Here is a 17,149-nt window from a genome sequence, read left to right as displayed (position 1 = left end):
GTGTGACCAGAAGCCTGCATATATACATATTTATGTATTTACTTACATACGTACTATATACATATGTACAGAATAGTCTTACATGTGTGTGTATGTATCTGCACATCTTATTTATCTAATCTCATCGTTAACGCATAATAACACACATAATAGATTGCGCGTCTGCTCCCGTAACAAAGTAAATCCACATGTTAATTTTAATTGTTAGGCAACAATTAAGATAATCTTAATAAAGTGCTTGTCAGAATTTTCAACTGATAAATAAATAGTAATGGGAACACAGAATTTGTGCCAAATGTTTTTTGGATGGTTGCATAAATCGTATACTGCCTATTTGCATGTAAATATCACTTAAATCATTATGACAACAATCATACATACATTTCAATTATACATTTCATATATATGTATCGATACATTAATCACGCACAACTGGGTTACACTCTGCGCAAAAGGGTAACACGTTAATATTATCGTGATTATCAAAATTTCCATTGTCTACATAATGAAAGTATTTAGCAAATACTATTTAGTATATCGTAAAAATTTAATGATTCTAAAATTCTGCAAAGGGGCTAATAGCATTTTAAAAATATATTTCCTACTCTAAACTGCATACATGCAGCTACTATAATGACGTTTCCTATATTTGTCAAAAAGTATCCAGATTTTTTTTGTCATACATATATATTTACATTTACTGGTGGGATATTCTTTCTGGGAACGTCAGACAGACAAATACATAATTCATATACCTAAAAGTGTTTAGTCCCTTAATAATACTATACACAGTGCTACAATTTCTCAGTGTCCACACTAATAAATAGTTAGAGGAAAAATAACAGAAAACTGATTCATCATAATGTTTTGCGAATCTACACTGTTAGAAATCTGGGATATGTATGTACTCTAGTAAGGGAGCGTCCATAAATCACGTGATCGATTAGAGGGGGGAAGGGGGTCTGAAATTTGTCACCAATTATCACGGGTGGGGGGGGGGGGTAGATGGTCAGATGTCACATGACATGAGTAAAGTTTTTTTAACTTTTGTATATGCCAATAAATGTCATGAGAGAGTTATATATAAACTCTCTTGGCATACCACACGCACGTTATATAAATTTGATTTTCATTTTGCATATTTAGAAACTTGCTTCGACTTAAATACTTATGTCTGACTGGCGTATTAAATAGGTATTTACACATGTGTGTAGTGTAGCTCTAATTTGATTAATGATTTAAAAAATATTGTTGTTCCGGACAACATGATTTAATTTGAGCATCTCCTGTCACGTGACCGGTGGGGGGGGGTAGCGAAATTATCACCACCGGTCACCTAGGGGGGGGAGGGGGTCAAAATTGGCCAAAAATCGATCACGTGATTTATGGACGCTCCCTAACGCCGGTATTGATCTCTCCGTGTTAAGGTTAGTACCGCTTGGCGTTAAAATTATACTGGTCAATCCTAAATCTGCTATCGATGTGGTATAACTTTCCCACCTATTAGATATTATTGCATTGTATTACTGATGTATGTATCAATACCACTTTGGCAGAGTTAGACATATATACATATTTATACGACTCCGGCTCGGTATTATTTCAATACTGGATTTCTTACAATTAGAGTGCATGCATACTGACGTCAATATCCTTCTTGACACCATAGGTATTAGGTATATAGTAAGCATTCTGCACATACATACGATGATGAATAATTGCCTTACATAGGAGTGCATATTTTAGAGCTAATTGATTACATCCCCTGGATGTAATGTTTTTTACAAGAAAACCGGAGTTAACTAATTCCGTACCTACTTATCCTATTGAACAATGCGACGGAAAATCCAACATCTACAATAAACCCATGATTTCGCATTATTTTAATCTTTCACTTTTTTGTTGCATTTTTATCTCTTTATATTGTTTACAGTGGGGAGATTGTCATGGGCAAAAACAAAATAATCACAAAAAATTACACAGTATCACTGTAGCCGAATCATTTTTTCATTTTTATTATAGAACTTACATAAATATTTAATTTTATTGTGCATTTACGTCACGACTATATACTGCGTGTCTTAACATACATACATGCATATTTAGTATATGTATGTAATAGAAACTTATAAAAAAAGATGTCAAACAGACCATAAGTACCGATTCCAAATTAAAAATTTGGTCATTCCGTAGAAAACTTTTCTTCGTGTATAGCTGAAGTAAAAATGATTAGTAAGAAGATGAGCTCCAATTCTCGTTTAAGTCTTATTACATTCTGCATTTTAACAATTATCCAAACCACATTGACTCTTAATGATGGCAGTGTATCTAAAGTAAACCGGACGAATTTAGCCACCAGAGGGTCTTTAGACAATCTTATTCCGCTTCCTTTTAAAGACAATTCGACCACTACGAGTACCGCATCCCCTTTGAGCAGTTTGTTAAATCTCGAAAACCATGACGATGGCCAGATTAATGGTAAATCCAATTTTTTAACTCATTCTTATCCACATGAATAAAGTAGTCCAGTAAAACTCTTTATTTATTGGCAGAACTAAACAGAGAAAAACGGAGTAAGTGTTCACATTTTTAGCCACAATCATAAGAGAATTTTAAGACTGGAAACACTGTTGTGAATCTTTACGTTTAGAAAAAGGAAAAGGGAAAGGAGGAAAAGGTCGTGGATATGGTAAATAAATTAATCCACAATCAATTTAATTACAGTACTTATATAAAGAGGTATACATATTTGTATTTATGCATAAAAAATTAATACATTTTTTTCAGGTGGGTACGGAGGTATGATTTATTGTCATTTGTCTGACATGTCTGTGTACAGGTAGATTTTATTAATTATGGAATTATGAACTTGTAGGATACGGTGGGTACAGCAGTTACGGAGGTGCGTAAGATGAACCATTGATAGAAATAATACTGCGATGCCGCCAGCGGTTTTAACAATACCACGCTAATCATATAACCTTAGATAAATAATTAAACACGTGTTTCAGGATTTTTCATAATGCTCAGTTTAAAAGAAATTATGATAGAATCCGTGAGCGAGAATTTGCATTTTTGCTGGAATTTTATTTAGCATTTTTTCGCATGGGAAGAAAATACAAATTCTCGCATTCTCGCTCAAGGTTTATTGCACTTATCGCAAGGCTTAGGTCTGCCAAGTTCCTTTTTTTAAGTCAAACCATTATTACGCTCTAATCTCAAAATATTTTATGTGCAATTTTTCCGTAATATATTAAAATATCTCATTTTTATTTTTATTAATTATCGGCAGCAATTATTTATCAATTTATCGTTACAGGTTACGGTGGGTATAACAACTATGGTAACGGGTACAGAAACTACCGAGGGTATGGAGGTGTGGAAAATGTAGCAAATATCTAATTAATGAAAATATAAATTAAACTTATCGCACTAATTACAGTAATCTGAAGGCCTAGACTCGTGAAAATACATTTTGAAAGTAAAATCCTTCTCAGAAGTAACCTATACGAAGTTCAGAGTAACGTTAACATGATCACGAGTAACGCGTTTACTCTGGATTTAGCATAGATTACTTAATTAAGAATCGAGAATGCATTTTTAAAAGGGTGACATTATTTTTAAGAGTGTTTACGAAGCCTGCATAGTCCCAACACCTAATGTAATATTATGCAGTAATTATGTAACTTCGGAATTCTCTTTAATGTAATTTTTCTGAACAGGGTACCGTGGAAATCGTAACTTCGGCGGGTACAATGGTGGTGGCAATAATCGAGGTGGTAACAATGGTGGTGGTAACAATGGAGATGGTAACTTTTAAAGGTATGGAAGGATAACGAGGGTTTAGAAAATTATTGTAATCCAATCAAATGTTTAATTTTGTAAATACATGTATGTACGAATTATTTTCCAGGGTGCAATAAGACATTTTTTGGGATCCGACGTTTTTGGATTGTTTGAATACATTCATGTATTATAGCTATATATTTACTAATAATAATTATACGAATATCAGGTACAATACTCGAAGAACTGCGACTTAGCTATTTCTATCTAACGTTAAACCTCTCCTTATTTTTTATAGGTTAAATCTATTTTAAATAATTATGGCTGATTTTGTGGAACACTTTTTAAATGTTTGTCAGCACCCTCCGCATTTAAAATCAAAATTTGTAAAAATTTACTTAATTTATCAAATGTCTGAAATAAAAAGTACATCCATATTTAGCGAATAATATTTCAACCCATATTGGGTCAGGTGAGAGGCCACCACCCACCACTCAGAAATACATTTACTTCCTATCTAATTTTACAAATACTTATGGAATTAAACCACTTTTGGCATAGCATGCATATAATTTCCCCCACAAGAAAAATCCCACAGACTGCAAGACAACCCCCGCAAATATAGAACGCCGTTACAATCTTCGAATTGAAATTAAGTTTTGCCACCTTAGGTAGCCTTGGGTGTGTCCAATTTGCATAATGATGAAAAAGCTTTTTCGGCCTGACTAATTTGTATAAACCCTCCCAATACCCGTATATACCCGACGTTAACATCACATCGAGACGACGAATAGTATAATCTCGCACAACTGGGGAAACTGGCCAACCCAGAAACTTTGTGAAGAATTTATCTTCTCCAATCATATATGTGATGCCGTCACTATTATCGTTTAAAAATGGTAAGACGGCTGCCACATTCTCCTTTTCATCCAAAAACCCAGTTTTGTCGCACGATGATAGATGTTTGATAAGATTCGTGATCTCCGTGTACAAAATAGGTTGAATTGGTACACTCTCCAGTTCGATAGAGTTCAGCGGTTGATCCATTATCTGATAACTTAAGGGCATTAGATTTACTAAAAATTGTGCCATCCTAAAATAACTTTTCAAGCGTTTATTATGACTAAACCATTCTACAAAAGGTAGCGCCCTGTTTTGAATACCTGCAAAGAAAAGCTGTACATAAAATGAGTGCGGAAAATCTTCTCTTACATTCGCAGTCATCAGTCTTAACGGCATGAGGACCTTCACCCCTTCAATATTGAGCAAACCATTCCACGGCGCACCGTGCGTTATGGGGACAATCATTTCAATCGTGAAGGCTGTTTTATACCAATTCGTCAAAAGCGTTCCAGCCAAAACAATCCAAATCCCTACAACGAGAGAAATTTCGTATTTCTTTGGGAATTTTAATAAATAAAGAACAGAACTTTCCAACATTATTCCTACCGCGAGCCGAAACCCAGCCGACCCAAATTTCTTTTGTGATGCAGACAAGAAGATGGTCACAGCGAGAAAGCTGGTAACGAAACAAATCCATGCTGAGTTGCCGAAGGGAGTCGATAAAGCGTTTAGCAAAGAAGAATCCTGCCGGACTTTGTAGCATGATATGAAATAATAGTTGTCTACTTTATGAAGTTTGAAGGAATCGCCATCGTAAGCAAAAAATCCATTATTTGCTTGGGGTCTGAGAAAGAAACAACGATAAAAACTATTACTCAAAGGGACATCTTGCAATATCCAGAACGCGACTAGGTCGTTGAAAGATTGTACGCGACGTACTGCGGCAATTGCTGTGGGTTCTTGAGTCGTATTGTTGCTAAAGATTGATAATAGTTGCTCATGCGAATGTTCAACTATCCAGAAATATTTGTTGAGATTTGTCACTATCATGCTGATTCGGGTGAGTTGTTCGAAGCAGAGGTGCTCTTTGTCCGTCTTGCAGGATATATTAAACGATGCCTTTGTTAGTGCAATATCCATTCCTGGGGAAACTTGGTAGTGGAATAGGTAAAACATGTTTAAGTATTCCATCGTTATCACTCCCACCTTCTCGGTAACTCGAGTTGGAAAAAGGTTGACGAGAATTACTTCCATTCTAGAATAGTATGATGTTGACCTGAATTGTGTTGTGTATGTCTTAACAAGTTCCTTTCCAGTTATGCTTCCGGTCACCGAAGCCACGAGGAAGTAATGATTCTCTACAGTTCTTATGTAGTAGAAGTGATCAGACCAATGGGAATAGAACTGCGAATTGAAACTTAAAATATTCCAAAATTTTGGAAGAATAAGTAAGGTCGCCCAGCAGTGTTTGATTTTATTGCGTCTATGTAGCAGGGAGAATCTGCCTGGTATCAATTTCTCCCATCGAGAACTTAATATTGGTTCTGTTATAAAGATGATTGGAGTCATAGTTAACTTGATGTTCGTAATGGAGTCATTATTCATCGTTATAACTGTCGTGGTACAGTTAGCGAATGGTTTTAGGGCACTGTAAATTTCTAATGTTTGCGCCATTGAGCTTGTTCTTGTGGCCAGGAGTACATTATAAAGAAGTAGGGATATGACGAGTTTTAGGATTTTCATGATTTATACATAAATATGCCCAGGTATTGAGACTATAAGCTAATCTAAAATCACAACCCAAGTTCTCACTGGGGCGTATACGTAATTTTGATTTAAATTTGATTTAAATTTTAGATTTTGATTCGTAATTCATGCACATTTATACGTACGTGAATATGTATTTATGTAACTTTTGAAATGTTATTTGTTTCTATTTTCCTCAATTATAGCACAATGGACTATTGACAAAGTAATCAGTGTAAGTCGTAGTCGTTTGTTAGCGTTAGTCGCGCAAGTTCCACTTGAATATTGTCGGATGAGTAGCTTAACGTAAATAACGGCGGCAGTCAAAACTGGGGACACTAAATTAATTGACCACCCCGCTAATTTGTTAGGGTCAGTTAAAACTCTACATACATATTCTTCACTTACATATGTACATATTCCGCACTTACAATTCATATGATTCTGAAGCTTGTAAAATCGTGTGCAGGGAGTAAAATTATCTACTGGTAAATAGGTAAAGGGTTTTAGAAACTTTTCTATGGATAATATGAAATAGTTTTTTTAATAATGAGGATCAAATGTATGTACATATGTATGTATTTATGCACAAACATATGGGAATGTAATTTAATGTCTCTCCAAAACAATGGGAATTACCCTCCGAATATTTAAGAAGTGACCTAAATGGAAAGCAACCTCTTAATCCTCTAAATTTTCCCTCCCGTTAAATGGAAGTAGCCTCTCATTTTGCATATCATAAATCTGTGAAAATTTCTTATCAGTGATGGGTCTTATTACCAGTGTCCGGTTGATTATGTTCTTAAAAACCCTAAATCTTTATGAAAAATTTGTATTAGATTTATCAGACGACATGGTTGTTGTAATACAGATATATTTATTCCGAGCTTTCGATACTCACTTGTATCATCTTCAGGGACAATTTTAGAAAGCGAAAAACATGATTTATTTCACCAAAAACCAGGATTCTTCAATCACTAACGGCTACGGCCGGTGTTTCTGGGTTCGGCCGTAACTCAACAAACTTATTTTTTTTAATTATTTTTAATTGTTGGGTAGCAGCGGCTACCCAGCCTTATGTAACTGCTTGTCCGTTCGTCTGTTTGTCTGTTTACTCGCAGAAATTAAATATGTAACACAATTTTGGGTAACTATGACTCGGGCTACACACACTCAATTCTAGAAATTAGCCAGCAATTACAAAATAGTTAAAAATTCTTTCGTTGACCCAGCTACGGCCTCACCCCTAGAGTAAATTGTTTTAAGTCATCCTGACCAAAAACATCTTATCACATAATATCTTTGTAATTCAAAAAACGATATCGTTGTCAGGGGCGCTTGATTAGGGGTAACAATAGTGAAACCCAGATAGGATTCAGGTTCATGTGGTCTTGAATCAAGACTCTTGATTCAGGACGTCAGACGTTTTTCTAATGTACAGACTTTCAAGAAGACTTTCAGACTTTATGTAAAATGTTTAATTGCTTAGATCCCCAAAAGATGTATTTATGAAAAACATTTTTTTAATTCGTTTTAAATTGCTTAAAAATTAGTTTGTTTGACTGCAAGATTGTCAAAAATAGCTTTAATATTTCACACTGACAAATAACAAGCTTTCCACAGGCTTTGGTTTGATATTGCTTTGGTTTGATATTACTTTGATTTGTAAATATATCCGTTTCTACGTCTTACATTTATAAACTATCGATTTTTTTACCAGGCTGTATTAAGACATTTCGGCATTTAAAAATTTTAAACTCAGGGTAAATTAAGATAAGATAAATTAAGACATTTTTACCTGACGATTTAAGATAATCTCAGGGCCCATTAAATTTTACCCTTACATTAATGATCGGAATTATTTATGTATTGCGAGATTATCGTATATTTTTAAAGATGAATTTCGTCAAGCAATTATAAAAGAATTTTTCGATGTTGTTCTGAACCCAAAACCTGTACCAAGTGGAAGGGTGAAGAACCTGTTAAGTCCACAACAGCCTTGAGTACCATGTAGTTTTTAAAATGCATGCTTTTATGGAAGCCTTAACTTTAATTGCATATAAATGATACGCTTTTTACATATATAAAATGCTGAAATTATGGCTTGTAGATATGTACATTATTTTAAGAGGTAGTTTGCCACCAAAATCCTAATTCAAAAATAACTTTAAGAGGCAGGTATCCATAAAGGGTACTTCTGAAATATTTGGAGGGTACTTCTCATTTAATTGGAGAGGCTTTAAATGCATGCCAAACATATGTACATTTTGCAATGTCTTTAGCTCGTTAATTGTCTATATTATTCAGCAAAATTACTGGTTTCCTGGCCTAACCCCTTTGCGTGGGTGATAAATGATCATCCAGGGCAACCTTTGCTAGCATATGAATAGGTGTGCACATTGTCATGCAAATATTGGTTGCAAACAGGGTTCGGAAAACCCCGGGGTTTTTGTAGAAAAACCCAACCCCATGGGGTTTTCCGGGGTTTTGGGGGTTTTTGTGGGTTTTTGGGTTTTTGTGGGTTTTTGTGGGTTTTTGTAGATTTTGGGGTAGGTTGAACCAGAATTCCTAAAATTATATATTAGAGAAAAACTAATCTAATATACGAATTCAGCATGCAATTTTAACCGTTATCATTGACTTGGACTGTTACATCGAAAATTCATGTTTAACATGTAAACCTGGAAATATGTCATAATATTTGGAAATTCAAGTCGCACAAGAAAATTCTCAAAACTTCATGATGAATGAGAAAATTTAATTAGCATTGATCTAAGTTGTAGTTTAAGGGATTTTGTTTCAATCTGCCTCAAAATCCTACAAAAACCCCGGAAAAACCCACAAAAACCCGCAAAAACCCGCAAAAGCCCCATTAAGCATTAGGGTCTTTCCGGAGATTTGATACCCCAAAAACCCCAACCCACAAAAACCCAGGGTAGCGAACCCTGGTTGCAAAAAGTATTTAAATTATGCTAAATAAGCCATATTAAATTTTGGTCAAAGGAGTAATCTAGCCAATTATATTAAATGTATTTCTTCTTTCAAAGTGTGAAACGGCCGATAAGTTCTAACAATTTGGGTTTGCAAATTATATGTATCGGATAAGAATGTTTCCCATACTTATTTCTTACGAACATGAAAACCCAGTTTGCACAGGTTTGGCTTCATCGCATCGATTTATAAAGTAGCCAATAGATAACAATTGAGTACAGCAAATGTATTATTCTCGCGCATATTTATATGTATGCAGATATGTACATCGATACATTGTGTATTCAGTCTTAAGTAAAATGAGATTTGATGGACATAAATATATTTATTTACAAGTGGAGTGGGAGACGCGAGTTTTAGAATCATGAAAAATCGGTCGTAAATCTAGTCTTGTGAGTGTCTCAAATTATCGAAATATGTATGTAGATGTCCGTCATTATTGCAGAATGTTTCGATACCATGGTCAGATTTAGGCACTGGACGCTTTGGGGACATCAAGATTCTGGGATAGGAAAGGGTGGGGTATGTATTTAACATGGACAGACGATGCAGAGTCCCCATTGGTGGCATCGAATAACCGTGGGGACATTGTCTTCCTGTCGTCACGCTTCGGCCGCCACTTGATTCATGGACCCGTGTACTGAATATATACATAAAATGTGGTACTAAAGTGTTGCCAATAAATATTTGGCAACAGTGTTGTTTAATACACATACATAGTGTTGCCGCAACACTAATAATAAATATTGATATGCATACATACGTATATCAATACTAAATACTGATAAAAAACACTAATATATGAATAAATAGGTACGTGCATGTGTATGAACTGAGTGGTACTGATAACTAGTCATAACGCTTACGTTGTACGTGTACAATTTCGTGCGTGGAAAGCAAGCTACATAGGTATATGCTTTATATGTACATCTATTTTATTATAATGAATTGTCCGATTGCTCAGTTGGCCGGTTTATCAATTTACGATAAAAGTAGATAACGAACCCATCTTAGCAAAATACATATTCCATTCAAAACTACGTTCATTACTCTGTCCGTGGTACCCCGACAACTATTATGTGCCAGAAAAATTTATATTTATAATACTATGGCCACCGCCTCAGATTTCCTTGATAGCGTAACAAAGTACACAACATACCTTGGCACAGGTTCCTACGGGTTTGTATTAAAGGCAGAGCATAAAGACAAAACTTGCACCTGTATAAAATTCATCTATCCAACGGATGATGAAAAGAGAAATATTCAAACTGAGCGGGAGCGCAGTGCAACCATTCAACTTCCGGAACACGAAAACATTGTCACGATTAAGAATTCTATTCAGAAGAAAGGTTTTAATCCTACCAAGCTAAAGGACGTTTTCAACCTTTGTCCGAAAGAAGTTAAAGGCAGATGGGAGGACAAACTAGCAAAACTTAAAGAATTGAAATGGACTTGTATCCAGATGGAGCTCTGCGGCAAGAATTTGGCCTCCTGGCTACGCCACCCGGAAACCACCATTGACTCAGTATTCATCCAGCTTAAGCAAATTAAAATTATTCAAGGTTTGGTTTCCGGTTTGAAATTCCTACACAGCAAAAAAATCATTCATCGATTTGAAGCCCGCAAACATCATGTTCTCCTCGGAATACAGGGTCCCCATAAAAATCGGAGATTTCGGTCAGTGTCGCATACTACCCCATCCCGATAACCCTACTTTGACTAAAAGTGATATTGGAACTCGAGTATATAGGGCGCCGGAAGTTCTAAGTGGAAAATACTCCTACCAATCTGATCTGTATTCGCTGGGATTAATAATTTGGGAGGTTGTTGATCTAATTAAAGAGAGTGAAATTAATAGTCTTTTTGACAAACTAGTTGCCGATGGAGCAATACATCTTGTCACCGATAATCATCCTCTCATCGGTAACCTTGCCAAAGAACTCGTTATTAATTTAACTGAAAGACACGTTAAGAAAAGATATCAAACAATAGATGACGTCGATAGAATGATTGATAATTGGAAATCTGTACAAATCATGAGACCAATATTAAAATGCCGAAATGGAGAAGATTTGGAGCTCTGCTTATCATTTTCCTTCCCGAATTGTATCATTGTCTTAGGAGAAGGTGATTATCAAGGACGTTTCATCGTTTCACACAACAACGTAAGGCTGATGGGCAGAGGAGTAGACAAAACGAGGATTAAGTCATCCTTCAGTTTTGATATTTGTGGGAATAACTGTAAATTTTGGAATTTATCAATATCGCCAACCAACACCTTGAACTTTTCCCTTAACATCACCGGTTCACGTAACAGATTGCAAGGCATTAGTGCTAGTGGAATTAATGTAAGTGGGAGTGAATGCACCTTAACGGACATAGCTGTTGATAACGCCGTCAATGGAATACAAATTTGTGGAAGTGATAACAACATTGATGGCGTAACCTTTACAAATATTTCCAATCAATATATTGTGCTGGGCGAATATTCAAACAACTGCATTGTTTCTGGGGTATCGGTTAAAGATAATGGAAAATTAACTTTACAACCTGGAACGAGTCCTTCTCAGAATTTGATATTTTCTCCGCAAGATGATATCAACCCATCCGAGCTACGTGACACTAGCCTTGTAGAAGGTAGACATGCGATTAGGCCATCCAAACTCAGATGATTTTTTTGTCGATTTTTCCAATTTTAGAGAAATTCCGCAAGCCGGTTTTAAAACTGGTTTAATTCCGCTCTGCAAGTATTTAGAACTGGGGGATTTAAAGTTGTCATGATGCTAGAATTAGTTATTCTATATCGTTTCCATTAAAATAATGCCGAATTTCTGTTGTGTAATTTAGAACCGGATTTATTTACCAAAATTTTGAATCGGAATCCGGGTTAACAGAAATTTAAAAATCGCAAAAATGAATTTTCGGTTAGACAAACCTGTTGTACCTGATTTTTCGAAATCTTCCGATTTTGGATGCCTTATAGAGCATTTTATCTTTACAGTATTTTCAACTTCAACACAAATAACTTTTCAGAAAACTATTAAATAATAATTACTTATGTAGATGTGCCTCCTCAACCTGGACCATGCAAGGCAAAAATCTTGGAACCATCCCAACGGGCAAGTCGAGATATCCTCGCTGATCGAAATCCCCACGATTATCTCGAAATATAAGCGAGGTCTACATCGCTCAGAAATCCACAAGATTTCCTTATCGAATTCCATGGGATATTTGAGCTACTAACAGACATAACAAAACGTCGTGACACTCTGTGCGAAATCGATACGATTTCGAGAAAAATTCGAGAATTGCAAATCAGCATGTAACATATTATGGACGATTAGTGTCAGAATTACTCTCGATATCCCTGCGAATCTACAAGTATTGTTAAGATGGTAACTCGAAGTCGTAGCGAATTTTTAGCGAATACAAAAAGGACTAATTAAATATATCCAGATCCAGCTGATATATTATTACTACCATTGTGACAATGGGACGAGTAAGTAAAACTCCAACGTTCCGTCTTTGTAAAAGGTCACAGTTTAGGAAAATCAGCGCTAATGTAGCCAAATTTATGTATAACAATGTAACAGATAATATTTCACATTTTCAAACTGATATAGTTAATTTTAGCAGTTCACAAATAAATCCCCAGTCCGAAAATCAGAACACAATTGAAATCAATTTTAACGAAGACAATTTAGAAAATAGTGTAATTGAGTCGGTGAATGAGTTTACAAATTTAAGTACAGACCAATTTGCTTCAGTGCCATATAATTTAGAGCAAGATTTAAGAGAATGGGGTGTGAATAATAAAATAACAAGATCGGCATTTAATGGATTACTGACAATTTTAAATAAACAACCAAGCCTACCAAAATTACCTGTCGATGGCAGAACTTTACTAGCAACCCCGACAACATCACTGGTTGAAGAGTGCGGTGGGGGACAATATATTCACTTTGGTTATAAAAGTATAATTGAGCAGTCAATTAAATTACTTCGACCAAACCCTAAAGTAATCAAAATTCAAATAAATATTGATGGACTCCCACTATTTAAAAGTTCATCTAAACAGTTTTGGCCAATTTTAGGACGTGTAATTGAAACGAAAAAAGTGTTTATTATTGGACTTTACTTTGGGAATGAAAAGCCAAGTGACGTAGATAACTACCTGCAAAAATTTGTTCAAGAAACAAAAGCTTTAATCGAAAACGGTGTAGTTATTAATAATGTAAAATATGAGTTTAAACTGTCAAGCATAGTATGTGACGCCCCTGCTCGTGCATTTGTCACTGGAATCAAGGGTCACACTGGATACTACGGTTGTGGAAAATGCATCGTTAAAGGAAAATATAAAGAGAATCGTGTAGTATATTTAAAAACGAACAGTGAATTGAGGACAAATCATTCATTTCGTGCTAATCAACAACCCCCTCATCATAATTATAGAACAGTGATTGAAAATTTACCCCTCGATCTAGTTGGAGACATCCCATACGAGTTCATGCATCTTGTATGCTTAGGAGTGACAAAAAAAATTCTAAAAATTTTTGTACATGGAAAACGAAAAAGCTACAGACTAAATAAAAAATCAATTGACAAAATATCACTTCGTCTTGAAAAGTGTCGACCTTGTGTGACAAGTGATTTTGTGAGAAAAAGTCGCCCTCTCTCTGAAGTTGACAGATGGAAAGCTACGGAATTCCGCCTGTTTCTTCTCTACACGGGACCGATCGTCTTAAAAGGAATAATTAGTGAAGAATATTATAGACATTTTTTGGTGCTATCAATTGCTGTTAGGTTGTTATCAATCACTAATCAAACCGAACCGAATTTAAAATACGCTGAAGATTTATTACTTTATTTCGTGGAACAATTTAAAAAATTATATGGAAAAGAAAATCTATCATACAATGTACACGGCCTAATACATTTGACCAATGATGTACGAAAACATGGGGACTTAAATTCCTTCAGTGCATTTCCATTTGAAAACTTTTTGGGAAAAATTAAAAATTTAATTAAAGGGTCTCATCTTCCCCTCCAACAAGTATACCGCCGCATCATTGAGCAACAGAAAAACGAGGTGAGCATGCTTCCGCATACTGCAACTAAAAATTCAGTGACTTTTAGTAATGCTAAAAAAAATAATTCTTGCGCATTTAAAAAAATAGTATTTAGGGACTCTATAATTAGTAATAAATCCCCTGATAATATCATTTTGCTTAAAACCGGTGAAGTAGTAGAAGTTAGTCACTTCGTTAAAAATGCAACTGATGGGAACGTAATTGGACGTGTTTTTACTTCAAAAAACAATTTCTTTGAGTATCCGTGTAATTCATCGATTGTTAACATTTTTGAAGTTGATAGTGCTACTAGTCCCATAAATACTTTTAACATAAGTGATGTTCAATTTAAGTGTGTGGCTTTAAAACGAAAAAATAAAATTATCGTTATTCCTCAACTCCATAATTTCAACGAATAAAAAATGGAGCAAAAATACGCCGTCGTCGTATTTAAAGAGTGTAAAGATAATCAAGACATAGAGACTGTGGAGGCCATTCCAGTTTCATGGATATCTAATGGTTCCATTTTATGGCCGAACAATTATGGACATAAAGTTTTAAAAAAAGCAATCAAACGTTGTGAATCGCCCAAGGAAGACTGGACACAATATCAAGGAAGAGTTCTTGGACAATATGGTGAGTGAAAAAATTAAGTAATTTCCATGAAGTCAATAACTAGTATATTGTACTCACAATTTAGCAGTTGCACGATAACTTTAATTTGGTGAGATCTTGAACAATAATTTGTTGTTCCTTAAACAATAAGATCGAGTTTAAAAACCTACAAATGATTTATTATGTATTCTTTACATTTATTTACATATATATATATATATTTTTTTAATATTAAGGGACTTTGCAAGAAGCTAGACAGGAGTCCAAAGTTGCAGAGGGAACATCTGATTTATCCAGCGCCAAACGCCGTGTCGTGAAGAAGAATGTTGGACCCGTTACTCAGCTACCAAACCCTCCGCGACATCAAATTGAAGAAATGGCTTCAACTTCTCAAACTATTTACACAATTCAAGAGTTGCTGGCTGCTGGTGTCGATACGGGAAGGAATCAAGAGGGGGACCACTTTGCAGGAAATGAGGGCGACGACTTTGGAGGAATGGAGCGTGGCGAAATAATCCTGAATAATGCAATGAGCCAGGCTCCCCCGCAAAGGGTAGAAGAAATGAATAGAACCGTTGGCGATCAAGGTACACAAGATAATAAAGGGATTATTTTTATATTTATTTGTGAATGCAGATCATTTATTCACAAATGCAATATTTTAACATTAATTAATTTAAAAACAAAACAATAATTTTTAGGATTACTCCCTGAAATTCTAAAGAAAATAGAAAGAATAACTATTGTACTCGATCGCCAACAAGATCAACTGGATGAAATTGTGCAGATTTTAAAGAATAATCAGTATAATCAACCGCTCGCTTCCAGTCAGCAAACTTTCTCCTTTCCTTTCGGATTATTTCCACTTCGGGATTCTGCAGCTCTTTCGTCACTGGATGAGCAATTAAAAAATGATGAGGCTGCCAAAAATGCATTGGTATGTAATTAGACCATGAATATGTTTTTGTTTAAAGATGTTTTAATTGCTGTATATTTTATAGATTCGTAAGCTGAAAGATTGCGGGGGTGCAACTTTGTTAGAAGCCGTTAAAGGGATGATGTCCTTTTTAATGACGGATGAACTTTGTTCACTCTATAGTCACAAAGGGAAGCGGGGAAAATTGTCGCTGGCCGATCATGCTCTTCTTGTGAATTCGATTTTTGGTAAGTGAAAATAAAAATATCGTATTATGGTTTGAGTTCATTAATCAGACCCTTTCGTATGAATTTTTTATCGAGCGGGGTCATTTAAAGCTAATTATGAGCGCGTCTAATTATGTGAATTGCTTAATTAATTATTAGATGCACTGATGAGAAATCCACGGACATCTGGAGAAGCAACCTTGATTAAGTATTATGAAGTGCTTCCGACTGTTTTGAAGCAAGCCCATGATCGAGTTAGACAAAGGAGGTAAGTACAGAAACATTAAATTAATATATATATTTCTATGAATATATATCAAATTGAATCGTTGTATAATGTATGGACTATTTTATTATTATTTAGAAATGTAGCTGCTCAACCTGGCAATCCTGAGTGAAGATAAAATTATAAATTATATCATTAACTTATTAATTTTTTGATACAAATTGTATTGGTAGTTATTTGTTGTAAAATAAATTAAGACACAAACAATGCAATGTATTTTGTATGCTACTTTTTTAATCCCAATGAAATCGCATAAAATTCGAGAGGAATTCGATATTCAGGCAAATACGAAATCTCGTCGATTAATGCTGGAAATCGTGTCGCCAATATCTCCGAATAATCGAGAGGATTTCCTTAGGTCTCGCTGGACATTTAACTGTAAATTCGAGATCTTTTCGAGCTACCCTCGCTTAGAATCGAGAGGCTTTTTTATCTCGAAATCGTAGGGAATTCCTATGCCTTTGCCCGTTGGGATACATCCGATTTGGAGAGCCTGTTCAAATCGTTACTTTCAAACGCTTACCCATCGCCGGTGCACCTCATCAAGGTAAATCGTTCCTCCTCACGGTGGTTCTAAACGTGCTGGAGCGTTTATCACGTGGACAAATGGATTACTGGGAGGATCTCGAACAGTTGGATAGCTTGACAGGATTCCGTTCAAAAATGTCAC

General features: G+C 35.3%; 2 protein-coding genes across 9 annotated transcripts; both read left to right on the top strand.

The window, feature by feature from the left end:
* The first annotated feature begins 2,138 nt into the window (after nucleotides 1-2,138).
* On the top strand, nucleotides 2,139-4,243 carry LOC118439511 (glycine-rich RNA-binding protein 2-like). 6 transcript variants are annotated; one of them, XM_035860890.1, is made up of 8 exons: nucleotides 2,139-2,478; nucleotides 2,553-2,573; nucleotides 2,651-2,689; nucleotides 2,788-2,799; nucleotides 2,876-2,902; nucleotides 3,320-3,376; nucleotides 3,443-3,481; nucleotides 3,723-3,823. In XM_035860890.1, the coding sequence occupies exons 1-7, from the start codon at nucleotides 2,226-2,228 to the stop codon at nucleotides 3,448-3,450; spliced, it is 417 nt and encodes a 138-aa protein (XP_035716783.1). In that variant the 5' UTR covers nucleotides 2,139-2,225; the 3' UTR covers nucleotides 3,451-3,481; nucleotides 3,723-3,823. The 6 variants fall into 6 exon arrangements, 3 of the variants coding, with proteins under 3 accessions (XP_035716783.1, XP_035716782.1, XP_035716781.1); XR_004837464.1 differs by adding an exon at nucleotides 3,914-4,243 and having other exon boundaries at nucleotides 2,140-2,478; nucleotides 3,443-3,822; XR_004837463.1 differs by lacking the exon at nucleotides 3,443-3,481 and adding an exon at nucleotides 3,914-4,005 and having other exon boundaries at nucleotides 2,143-2,478; nucleotides 3,320-3,368; nucleotides 3,723-3,822.
* Nucleotides 4,244-10,434: 6,191 nt separating this feature from the next.
* LOC110861074 lies at nucleotides 10,435-16,691 on the top strand. 3 transcript variants are annotated; one of them, XM_022110187.2, is made up of 7 exons: nucleotides 11,029-12,003; nucleotides 12,430-15,071; nucleotides 15,287-15,637; nucleotides 15,752-15,987; nucleotides 16,052-16,214; nucleotides 16,353-16,461; nucleotides 16,558-16,691. In XM_022110187.2, the coding sequence occupies exons 2-7, from the start codon at nucleotides 14,858-14,860 to the stop codon at nucleotides 16,589-16,591; spliced, it is 1,107 nt and encodes a 368-aa protein (XP_021965879.1). In that variant the 5' UTR covers nucleotides 11,029-12,003; nucleotides 12,430-14,857; the 3' UTR covers nucleotides 16,592-16,691. The 3 variants fall into 3 exon arrangements, with proteins under 3 accessions (XP_035716752.1, XP_035716753.1, XP_021965879.1); XM_035860859.1 differs by lacking the exons at nucleotides 15,287-15,637; nucleotides 15,752-15,987; nucleotides 16,052-16,214; nucleotides 16,353-16,461; nucleotides 16,558-16,691 and having other exon boundaries at nucleotides 10,435-12,003; nucleotides 12,430-14,857; XM_035860860.1 differs by lacking the exons at nucleotides 15,287-15,637; nucleotides 15,752-15,987; nucleotides 16,052-16,214; nucleotides 16,353-16,461; nucleotides 16,558-16,691 and having other exon boundaries at nucleotides 10,435-12,003; nucleotides 12,430-14,413.
* Nucleotides 16,692-17,149: the final 458 nt, after the last annotated feature.

This window comes from Folsomia candida, unplaced genomic scaffold, assembly GCF_002217175.1.
Source record: "Folsomia candida strain VU population unplaced genomic scaffold, ASM221717v1 Fcan01_Sc037, whole genome shotgun sequence".
Classification (NCBI taxonomy): domain Eukaryota; kingdom Metazoa; phylum Arthropoda; class Collembola; order Entomobryomorpha; family Isotomidae; genus Folsomia; species Folsomia candida.
Note: the sequence above shows the minus strand (reverse complement) of the source record. Positions and strands in the feature narration are given on the sequence as shown.